Below are 12,110 nucleotides of genomic sequence, written 5' to 3' on the forward strand. Positions count from 1 at the left end.
CCTTTCCCCAATGAAAGAGGTGGATCCAAAGTATTGGTCCAAAACATTATACACACCATCTACCTCCATACTTAGAGAGTTGACATAAAGACCCACTTTCCCCCTCTGTACTTCTCCTTCCTTAGTAATAGAGTATCTCAGTGCTTTGCTTCACATTATTTCTTTTTAAGTTGTATCCTCTGTAATTTCTTTTGAATTTCCCCCTTGCAATTTCTGCGCTCCAGGCTTTGAGCTCCCAGTATTTGTCATAAGCTTCCTATTTTTGTTTTTATTTTATCCATTTTGTTTTATACATTTCCTCAACATCATGGGCTCTACCACTGGTTCATTCTCTCTGTTGATTGGCTGCATTTCTGTTGTGAATCTTCATGGTCACTCCAAATTCTCTGAAACATTTGTTTGAAGCAGTCGTTCCCAGTCCACTTGTGTTAAATCGCATCTCCACCAAACTTTTGTTATACCACTCATTTGGAGTGTATACTCCCATCTTATTTTAATCTTTTTTTCAATAACTATACTGAATATGATTGGATTATGATTCATACTGAAGTTTTTTGCTGGTCATTTTTCTATATGCCAATCTTCACTCCTTAAATCTACCCACTTCTGTCTTTTTTTATTGGGCTTTTCACATACTGATTAAAGCGGTTCTCTTGAAAGCACCTTAAGAATTGTGTTCATTAGCCCTCTTTGCACAGGTACTGATCCCCCTCTTTGCACAGGTACTGATCCAGTTAATTTTGGAGTATAATTGCCTTGTTGCTTTTGCATCTCAGAAATTTGCCTGCATATTTGATCTTTTACTTCCCTCCTTTAGTTAGGGGGACCCATCATGCACTGTGAGCCCCTTTGTTAATTCTTCAGTCCATCCCATGCAAGCCTCATTTGTTGATCCTGTCTTGTATGATTTATAAAAGAAACAATACTCTGCCGTGTAATTTAATTAATAGAGGCATAGAATGAATCAGTTTATTGAATCTGCATCTCCCCAGCTAGTTGTGGCTGGTGTGCATATGTGCTAGTGTTGGTGCCAACGTTGCAGCAATCTGTGATCACTGAGATACACTGGAGCTTCCATTGTAATACCCACAGCTGCGAACATTGGCAATTATTCAATGGGAGCTGCTGTGGATCATGATGTAAGGCATATTCTTTAGAGACATGCTTTTTAGTATATTGCTAATATAATGTTTTCTTCATTATTATTTTCTGAGGGTCCATTGCAGACAAGCTCCTCTGTCCTTCTTCATTAAGCATTGTGGATTTTTTCAACTTCTAACCTGGAAGAGCAGAAAGATCTCAAATTAAAATCAGCACATACAATAATGCAGCATTCCCTCAGTTATCAATCTAGTCTTCTTGTGAAGTGCCTGGAGTGGTGCATAAACCCCACAATATTCTGACTCAGAGGCGAGGGAAGGAATTCCGCTATCCGAACCCAACTTGTTCGAGATGTGACTCCAATCCCTACATTCACAGGAATTTAGAAGAATGAGAGGGGATCTTATAGAAACATATAAAATCCTTAAGTGATTGGACAGGCTAGACGCAGGAAAAATGTCCCCAATGTTGGGGGAGTCCAGAACCAGGGGTCATAGTGTAAGAATAAGGGGTAGGCCATTTAGGACTGAGATGAGGAAAAACTCTTTCACCCAGAGAGTTGTGAATCTGTGGGAATTCTCTGCCACAGAAGGCAGTGGAGGCCAATTTGCTGGATGTATTCAAGAGAGAGTTAGGTTTAGCTCTTAGGGCTAACGGAATCAAGGGATATGGGGAGAAAGCAGGAATGGGGTACTGATTTTGGATGATCAGCCATGATCGTATTGAATGGCAGTGCTGGCTCGAAGGGCTGAATGGCCTCCTCCTGCATCTATTGTCTATGTTTCTATGTTTACATCACATGCGGTTCATGAGTTGTAGACCCAATGCTACTCTGCCTTTGGAGTTCTGACCACAGGTCTTCAATTTCAGATTTCCATCGTCTGCAGTTTTTTTGATTTCTACTGGTTTCTCTGCATCGTGACCCAAAAAAGCACCTCACAATGGACAATTACCATTTTACTCAGTTGTCAGCCATGGAGTGTTAGAATGAAAGCTCCGATGTGCATCTCGGTGATTACAGATTGCATCAACGTTGGCGCTAACGCTAGGCTTTTGAAAAGGTCTAGCAAGTCTTTTGTACAAAAGTACAACTCAGGAGGCAGCTCAGCTCTAAGCCTTTTAGCTTAAAGAGAAATAGCAACAAGTGTTTGCTCGCACACAATCCATAACGTACTGTGCAGGAATTCTATGACTGATTGCCACCGAAGTGAAAACATAGGGTGAGCACACAAAACGTCAGGCAAGTTAGTGTAGCTTGTTTACCATTGCTAACCTTTACCCTAGTTACAACACTTAGAGCGGGGAAAAATAAGTCATGGAACTTAAAATTCTTTAGTTCAATCATTAACAAGTTGAAAAACAGTAAATATTGGAAACATCTTGCAAGTGGTAGAGTATTTGTGGGGTGGGGAGACTATTCTGTGTTTCATTTGTGAGCTGTTGGTCAGAAAGCCTAAGATTTGGGGAATGGGTGAATGGGAAGGAGCAGAGGAATGACATGAAATTTGGGAATGTGAAACATATATAGGGGCTGTCCCTCCCATTGTCCTGAGACCGCATTGAGCCATTGCATCCTTTCCTCCCCTCGAGTCCCGTGACTTACTGCGTTGTGAATGTTTACGCACACAGACATGCTGAGCAGGTGTGTGCACGTACAAAACAGACCCCTACCAACCCCCACCTATACCACACTGCCTAACAATAACCTCATCAAACTGTTGTTAAAGAAAACCGTATTACTGGATTAATACACATTGTACATAGAATTGAGGGATTTGTGGAGAAAGTAGGAACGGGGCACTGATTTTGGATGATCAGCCGTGATCATATTGAATGTGGTGCTGGCTCGAAGGACTGAATGGCCTACTCCTGCACCTATTTTCTATGTCTCTGTTTCTATGATACCAAAATATAATGTTAGCTTCATTCACCATTAACCAAAGCATTGTAGATTACCTACAAGCATTTCATTTTCTTAGGACAAATGTGTTCCCTCATTCCCTAGTTTTACACAAGAAGGGATTTGGGATCCTAACTTTTTTTGTTTTATTTAGAAGTCGGTTGTCTGGTGAATAAGCCATTTCAAAATCTAAGAGCATGTATTCTGTTGCATTTAAAACAAGCCCAGTTAAAGAAAAGCAGGTGTGAAATCAGTTTTAATGCTGATTTTTCAGGCATGATATTTTCTCAGCGTACTCTTTCTTTGTGAGTAAGTGGGCACTCAAGTCAAGTCCGGTTTGCAACTGAAGAGCATATCACCAAGCAGGGTCTCTGTGCTTGATGTACTTTGTTCAACGGCTTCCTGTCAATGGCCCTCTGCCTTGTATTGCCCTCTGCTGGACATTGCAAATAATGTATGTTGCAATTTAGAAGCTTTGCTGCTTTTCGGTAATAGCTTCATTACTTTAACAAAACAGAACAAAATATGTTGAAGCAAGCGGCAGATTGCTATCAAATTGGTGCCATGCCTCACACTAAAATAGGGTGAATTTCTATTGATGGAATGAATTGTGACTGAATTTCCTAACGGTTCAATGAGCATACACATTGTTTAGACTCAAAACAGAGTTTGAGTTTATACTGTGCTGGGAAGATCTCAAATGGCAGATCTCTTCCAAAGCTGAGAGGGTGGGAACTTCCTTGTCCTGCAGGAATGAGGAAAGAGAGTCAGGGGTTTCTACTGAAAAGTGTACATGAGTGTGCTTTGATGTGATTCCTTCTCCAGTCCATTAGCAGTCCATTAGACGACATGACGGACAGGCACTTTTACAAACCATCAGCAACAGTTTTTACTGTCATTGGCAATAGAGGAGAAATTCGTTTTTTTTTTGTTGCACAATACACTTAGATAATTAGGAAAGCACTATCTAGAATGTGATGGAAGCTAATTCAATCGTATCTTCCAAAGGGATCAGGATAAATGATAGGGTGGCACAGTGGCGCAGCGGTAGAGTTGCTGCTTTACAGCGCTTTCAGCGCCAGAGACCCAGGTTCAATCCAGACGATGGATACTGTCTATACAGAGATTGTACATTCTCCCCATGACTGCATGGGTTTTCTCAGATCTTCGGTTTCCTTTCACACTCCAAAGACGTACAGGTTTGTAGGTTAATTGGCTTGGTATAAGGGTAAATTGATAGTGTTAATGTGCGGGGATCGCTGGTCGGCACGGACTCGGTGGGCCGAAGGGCCTGTTTCCTTGCTGCATCTCTACTAAGCTAAACTAAATATTTAAAAAGGACAATTTCCAAATATGTCTTATAGCCATTGTCCACTGTGAAGATGTCATTTGTTTCTCAACCTTGCTTACCTCCGCAGAGTCTATTGAAGAAGCAGGTTATGGCTGATTACTTTAATGCAAAGTTGGCTGGAACCTCTTGGACAGCCAATGACCTCTCCAACTTCATTGCTAAATACCCAGAGGAGGTTCAACATTCAAATAAGTCGACATATACTTGGAGGGAGGTATACAAGGAGACCGAACAGGCAATTCACAAAATTTCACTTGCGATGGAGGTGAGTTTTAAGAGGTTTAAGGTATGCTTCTTGCACAATTCAATAGAATCATTTTTTTGTGGTCTGTGGGTGCTGTTTGGTTTTGGGTTCCAGAGGTAAAACTCTACTCTACCACAGAGGAGAGCCAGGTTTAATTCCGGGCTAATAAATGGTACCAGAACTGAGAGGTTTTATTTATTAGCAACAACTGAAGAGGTTAGGCACTATTCTGTTGAAAATTGAATGGGGTTGGGGAGAGGTAGTTGTAAGTGTTTCATATTCTAAAAGTACAAGCTCTTATGTCGTGAAAACTCAATTAATGGTCAGAAAGATACCGTCGTTAATAAAAATCCAATAGGGGATTCAGAAGAAACGAATCTACCCAGACAGTAGATGGAATGCGTATTTAGACGTATTTAGAGAAAGTTAGACGTATTTGAAGCAAATATTGTTTAAAGATAAGTGAGCTAAATCTATGAATGAGAAAGGAATAAAAGACTATGTTGAACGAGGAGATCTAGAAAGGTTTAAAGAGACTAGTGTAGAGAGTTAACATTAACATGACCATTTGGGTCAAACAGCCTGTTTATGTGCTGTACATTCTATGTAATCCATATATGATGTTCTGAGAATTTACCGTTAGACTTAATTGCTACAAATCTTAGGGTTCAGAACAAATGTTTTGCCAACTCCTGCCATGTGTAGTAGTGCTCTTCAGGAGGGAGAGGGCAGAAGCAAGTTCCTTATTACAAGCAAGACTTTATGTTTAACAGCTGAGAGTGATAGTTGTGCTCACTATAACCATCACTTGTTACTGCCCATAGTGCATAAAATGGGACAAACTGGAACCTGTGCCCACTGAGGAGAAACTGATCAACAAATCCATGGAATTGCTGGATGAGAGGAAGTTCTGGGCTGGAATTGTGTTCCTTGGCTCTAACGCCAACAGTACGAAGCCGTCAGAGCACATGAAGTACAAGATTCGGATGGATATAGACAATGTGGAACGGACAAACAAGATAATGGATGGGTAAGAGTTCAGATAGCTGCAATTAAGGCATTTAAAGCTGCAACAATTTTAGTTAAAAATAAAACAAAATTACGTAGTCAAGGCAGCTTGCTGCGCTGTCTTGCCCTTGTTGTTCAGAATCACTCATGTTCCTAATGTGGCCTTTCTCCTGAAGGTACTGGGATCCAGGTCCACGTGCTGACCCCTTTGAAGATCTCCGTTACATCTGGGGAGGCTTTTCCTACCTGCAGGATATAATAGAGCATGCAATTATCCGCACTGTAACAGGCAATAAGGAGGAGACCGGTGTATACATTCAGCAAATGCCGTACCCCTGCTACGTGGATGATCTGTAAGTTCAAGAGAATTACTATCAACTTGGCATCCTGTTCTCATGAACATTGTGTGGAAGGACATGTTCCTGTGCTGTAATGTTCTCTATAAACTTCCATGTTCCAATTGAGTGGATTCTGTTTTGCCCAGCCGACCTCCCAAGATATAAACTTCCCAAGATGTAGGAAAGAGTAGACAGCTTCCCCCTTCTGCACTGACTTAACAGTCCAAACCATACGAGAGAGCAGAATGCAGTGCTCCTCCTGATTGTTTTTGCAGGGAAGTGTTTGGCACTTCCATTCAACACTCCACTTACATCTGCACCTGATGCTGACCAGCAGATTGAAGTTTTCATTATGTTTACCTGATCACAAGAAAGTGTTTGTGTAAGTTCACTCACTCTGCAATTGTTTGAAGAATTCCAAAAGAAACAAATTGTTCTTCTTCTGCCGCCTGACCTTAGGTTTCTTCGTATTTTGAGCCAGTCCCTTCCTCTATTCACCACCCTGGCCTGGATATATTCGGTGGCCGTGATAATTAAGGGGATAGTGTACGAGAAGGAAACAAGGCTGAAGGAGACCATGCGGATCATGGGACTGAGCAGTGGCACCCTGTGGCTCAGCTGGTTCATCAGCAGTTTGATCCCTCTGCTCATCAGTGCCGGCTTACTGGTAGTAATTCTAAAGGTAGGTGGAAATCTGCCAGATGGTGGTTCATTGAATAAAAATATTTTGCACGAACTTCATCCTTTATTTACTCATTTCCTTCAATTTGGCATCATGTTTAGCATGGACGTTCAGGGCCGACAGGTCTGTACCCGTCTTGCACTGTGCAATGTTTTATTTTCAACTGGCATCAGTGGATGTGTCTATGCAAGTGAAGGTGACTGCAAGGATGAATGTCGTTGATACTGTTGTGATATTGCTGGGACTACTTCGTGTATCCAAGAACTACTTTGTATGGCTGTGTATATAAGTGATGGGTGTGATTAGGCGGTCACTCTGGATGCAGGTGGCCACGGAATAAACAGCCTGGAGTTGAGCTCCAGCAATGTAACCTTTTTAAAAAATATTTATTTATTTATTTTTATTAACCTTTTCTGCTCGGGCATGCTTCATTCCCTCCCTAGGCGAAACACCAAGCCGCTGCCACCATGTTGTACTTCGTGGTCCGGTACTTGTTGTACCTTTGTTGTGACTCTGGAAGGACCACGAGTACACATGTTTATGATGTTATCATGGTGGAGCTTAACTCCAGGCTGTTTATTCCAAGGTCGCCTGGATCCAGAGTGACCGCCTAATCACACCCATCACTTATATACACAGCCATACAAAGTAGTTCTTGGATACACAAAGTAGTCCCAGCAATATCACAACATCCCCCTTGTCTTATATATTACAACAGATACTGATCCTGTTCTGCAGTTACAGAGCTGTTGATAGTTCAGAGGGGATGTTCATGGATGTTCCCCCACCTTCACCTTCACAGTCCAGATATTTGGAATACTGATGATGAGATACAGTCACAGTTTGCTGTAGTTAGGCAAACATGGAAATTCAGAGCAGGAGTAAGCCCCACAACCACACAAGCCTGCTGCACTATTCAGTAAAATCATAGCTGATCTGATTGTAAACTTAACTCTGCATTTTCATCTACTCTTAGTAAATGTTTTCTCTTGCTTATAGATATGTTTTCTACCTCTACCTTAAAAATATTCGAAGCTGGTGCTTCCACCATCCTTTAAGGTAGAAATGACACTCACAAAGCCAAAAGATTTCCATGTATATCTTGGATGACCTCTTGCTTTTTGTAAACGGTGACCCTCCCCCCATTACTTTAACCCGTGAGAGCAGAAGGGGTCTTGATTAAACCTCTCAACTGAGACTCGCAACTGTACAGTATTCCCACAGTCTTGCACTAGAAACATTACTATAGCTTTTTGACTTAATGAGATTGAAATGTTAACCTGGATGCTGCCATAAAAAAAGTTACAGCCAGTGGTTAATGCAGTCAGCTCTCCAATTGTGTCATATTTCAGCATTCTAATTTAATGGCAGGTTTTGAAAATAAATGAGATATGAAATGAAATTTTAGTAAATGTGCCTTTTAAACAATCAGCTATTTGGTTTTGGAAAGAAAATAGCTCCTTCTTTCCAAGCTATTCTTTGGAATTCACCTGGAATCAATGATGTTGTTTGTGCTCGCATCCGAATATGACACTTAGTTTTATTGCATGTACAGAACAATTCAAATGTATTTGGAATCTTTGCTTCTTGTTGTTGCATTTAAAGCATTAATTAAATTTGAAGGCTGTTTCTTTCAATTTGTTCTTTCAGGAAGGGAACATCTTGCCTTACAGTAACCCATTTGCCGTCTTCACGTTTCTCGCAGTGTTTGGAGTGGTCACCATCTTACAGTGTTTCGTGATCAGCACACTATTCTCAAAGGCGAACTTGGCAGCAGCCTGTGGAGGGATTATCTACTTCACTCTCTACCTTCCTTATGTGTTGTGTATGGCTTGGCAGGAATACATTACCTACCCGGTCAAAATCTTTGCTGTAAGTAGGTCATTTCACCAAAATTACAAATGCTGTTACAAAATCAGTTTTTGAGGTGGCTTTAGCTCTAGGGAGAGATTTTAACAATGCGTTAGCATTGTGTGGATCATCTTCTGATTCAAATGAGTCTAAATCAGTAGAAGCATGGAAGCGCATCTTCCCTCAGGTTGCAACAACAATCTCCATCCAACTGTGCTGATTTGATAATGCTTTGCTGAAGTACATTAAAAGTGATCACTGATAGCAGGAATAAACCATATCCTTCATTAGTTGTACTCGATGTAAAGTGAGTACATGCTTATTTAATAACACACGTGAATTACTTCATGAGAGCGCATGCACTTTTATTTTCCCACACATGAAGGGCTCCTCATTCAGACCATTAAACAAGGCTGGATCTTCTGATGGTATAACTTGGTTCCTGATGATGGTGGTTACAAATGCACTTGTCAGTGTTTCTGTTACTTTTACCACTCGCTCAGAGAAGACTGAGCTTGTTTTGTGGTGCTGCTGCTTTAGAATCAAAATACCTTGTCCTTTAAATGTTGGAAACACTAGAATAGTGAAGGCTCTTTGATGTTTATTCACCATTGTAATGTATACAGCATGGCAGCCAATATATAACTGATGCATTCACACAAGGCATTAGGCAAAATATAATGGGCAGATGGTCTTTTAGTCATGTTGATTGAGGAATGCAAATTGGCCATGCCTACGATGTGTACCACTGGTGACTAGTGGTGAAAGATCTAGCCACCACCTCTGAAATAAAAATATAGTTCATTCAGCATCAGACACCCCCCCCATTTTCGCACAATAATGTCTGGCCAAGAATTGTGCTCAAGACTATGGAGTGAAACTCAAATATACAAACTTTGGAATATTTTCAAGCTTCTCCATGAGTGATTATAGTTGTGCCCAAAATAATTCTGGGACCCGTTTTCAAAGGAACTTCATCATTGTCAAGATGGTTGTGCATCCACTTGGCACTGCAAGATCACCTGACTGGCTGGCTGACCACAATTCCATCTTATTCTTGTGTTTGCAGAGTCTCCTGTCCCCAGTCGCATTTGGCTTTGGCTTTGACTATTTTGCGCAGTTTGAGGAGCAGGGAATCGGCGTCCAGTGGAACAATCTCTTTGTAAGCCCATCGAAAGGCAATGAGTATAACATCACCATGTCCATGATCCTAATGATAGTCGACACCTTCCTCTATGCGGTGATGACCTGGTACATTGAGGCCGTGTTCCCAGGTATGGAAAGATTCTTATATCTCTCCCTGCTAACAAATTGCAGTCATTATGTAAAGACCATTGTATCCTGGAATAATTTTGGCCATTTACCATTTCTGTATTTTGTAAGGTTGTGCATGCATTTCTAAATCATTTTGCACCACAATATATAAAATTATTCTTGACATCACTGCATGAGCCAACGTGTTGGAGGTGGACAGGATTTGTGGCAAGATTCACAGCAACATCTATTTCAGAGCAAACCCTGTCTGTTTGTACAGATCATATGGCTGTAAATGGTTATCATCCAACATATAATATGAATAAAATAAGTTGGGTTTTTAATCAAAGAGCACAGTGCAGTTACTTTTATGACTGTCATTCTTCGTAATGATTTTGTGTCTTGTTTCTTATGCAGGTCAATATGGTATTCCCAGACCTTGGTACTTTCCTTTCACCAAGTCCTATTGGTGTGGAGATCCAGTTCAGAACATCAAGCAGGCTCCATATGCAAAGAGTGCAGATTCACAAAGTAAGTGGTTCAGAACTTTACGAATGTGACTTTTAATTTTTTTTGTTGATATATTCTTAATATAATTCTTTCTGTTGTAGTACCTCCAACTATGATTCATAATCAAAACAGAGATAAATTTCCTTGGATTCTTCACATTCTGGTCCAGTTTGTTGTCTTTAATGAAATAGAAAAGTTCAGAAAACTCTGCAGGCCAGGCAGAGTTATGGTTTCAAGTCAAAAACATTTGGATTCTGTCCCTCTCTCCTTAGATGCAGTCTGGTCTGCTAACTGTTAACATCATTTTGGTTTACTCCATAAGTCTTTACAAAGGTTACACAGCAAAATAGTTGTTAATGGGTTTGTATTCCCACAGTCTTGATGAACATAATGAAAGCTCTCCATAAATTCAGCACTAAAACTCATTACAATCAGTCAGGGGGAAAGAGGGTTTTGATTTAAGTTCATCAAATCACTCGAATGAGGACTGAGAGTTGCTAATGGTGACTATAAAGCAAGTGCACTATCGTAAAGCCAAATCTGGTTTGGTATGTCCATTAGCAAAAAAACAAATCTCTTGTTATTACTTTATTTAACTGTCCTCAGAAGTGTTATAGGAATCTGTTCAGCCCAGGGAATAGGTATCATATGTTGGCCTTACACTCAATCTTGTGAATGAAAAAATGTATCTGCACCTGAGGAAAGAGTTTCATTATATTCAAGTGTATAAAATGCAAACATCTCATCTTATGATTTAAACCATGCTATTCTCATAGGAAATGGCATTTACCTGTTCAGATTTATCTTCCCTCAAACCTGACTCAAAATTTACTTACAGCACTCGGCGGGCCAGGTTTTAGCTGTGGAAAGAGAAACTGATCCAAAATTCAGGGGCAGTGATTATTCATCTGAACTTTGTTTTTGTTTTTCTCTCCAGAGGTACGAATGACCCATTGTATATTTCCAACATTTTCTGATTTTACTTCAGATTACCAGCATCTGTGGAGTTTTTATCCTGTGCCATGAAGTATTGTTTGGGATGAAGTTACTCAGTGATTGCACGCTATATGGTCTCTTGTTCTCTTTCAGTCTGCGTGGAGGAGGAACCAACTCATCTTCAACTTGGTGTATCCATTCAAAACCTGGTCAAAATTTATCGTGATGGCAAGAAGCTGGCAGTTGATGGGCTCTCACTGGGCTTTTATGAAGGGCAGATCACATCGTTCCTTGGACATAATGGTGCTGGCAAGACTACCACAATGTAAGGAGACAGGAGAATCAAATTGTCTTATGCATTGGGACCGGAACAATAAAATCCATACTTGCTGCAGCTTTGCAGGCACATTAATGCAACAACACAACAAATAAATATACGATAAACAATAATGCAATAAATTATGTTATTCTAGGTAATCAGACCATAATAGTGCAAACTAAAGCATTTTATGTAATCTTATGCAAGGTCCATAGTGGCTCGGTACTGAGGTAGGGTTGTGGTTAGGGTTGTGCAGTGTGGTTCAAGAGCATGGGAGGAAGCTGTTCTTGAACCCAGAGAGAACCTGGGCGGCAAAGTGGTGCAGCTGGTAGAGCTGCAGCCTCACAGCACCAGAGAACTGGGTTTGATCATGATCTTGGGTGCTTTCTGCGTGGAGTTTGCACGTTCTCTCGTGTCTGCGAGGGTTTCCCCATTTACTCCGATTTTGCCCCACATCCCAAAAACATGCGGGTTTGTAGGTTAATTGTCCTCTGTATATTGCCCCTGGTGTGCAGGAAGTAGATGTAAAAAGTGCTGTGTCCCTAAACAGTTTTTAGGCTCTTGTACCTTCTTCCCAATAATTGCAGCGAGATGAGAGTGCGGCCAGGATGGTGTA

At 40.8% G+C, this 12,110-nt stretch overlaps 1 protein-coding gene across 1 annotated transcript in view; it reads left to right on the forward strand.

The window, feature by feature from the left end:
* The window catches only part of LOC144592233 (phospholipid-transporting ATPase ABCA1-like), a 136,296-nt gene that overhangs the window by 71,539 nt on the left and 52,647 nt on the right, over positions 1-12,110 (forward strand). The window contains 9 exon segments of the mRNA XM_078396766.1: positions 2,829-2,887; positions 4,420-4,617; positions 5,421-5,626; positions 5,781-5,957; positions 6,402-6,624; positions 8,275-8,496; positions 9,545-9,749; positions 10,147-10,260; positions 11,329-11,500. Of these exon segments, the coding sequence (XP_078252892.1) occupies positions 2,829-2,887; positions 4,420-4,617; positions 5,421-5,626; positions 5,781-5,957; positions 6,402-6,624; positions 8,275-8,496; positions 9,545-9,749; positions 10,147-10,260; positions 11,329-11,500 (1,576 nt within the window).

The sequence above is a fragment of the Rhinoraja longicauda genome, chromosome 3 (genome assembly GCF_053455715.1).
Source record: "Rhinoraja longicauda isolate Sanriku21f chromosome 3, sRhiLon1.1, whole genome shotgun sequence".
Lineage (NCBI taxonomy): Eukaryota > Metazoa > Chordata > Chondrichthyes > Rajiformes > Arhynchobatidae > Rhinoraja > Rhinoraja longicauda.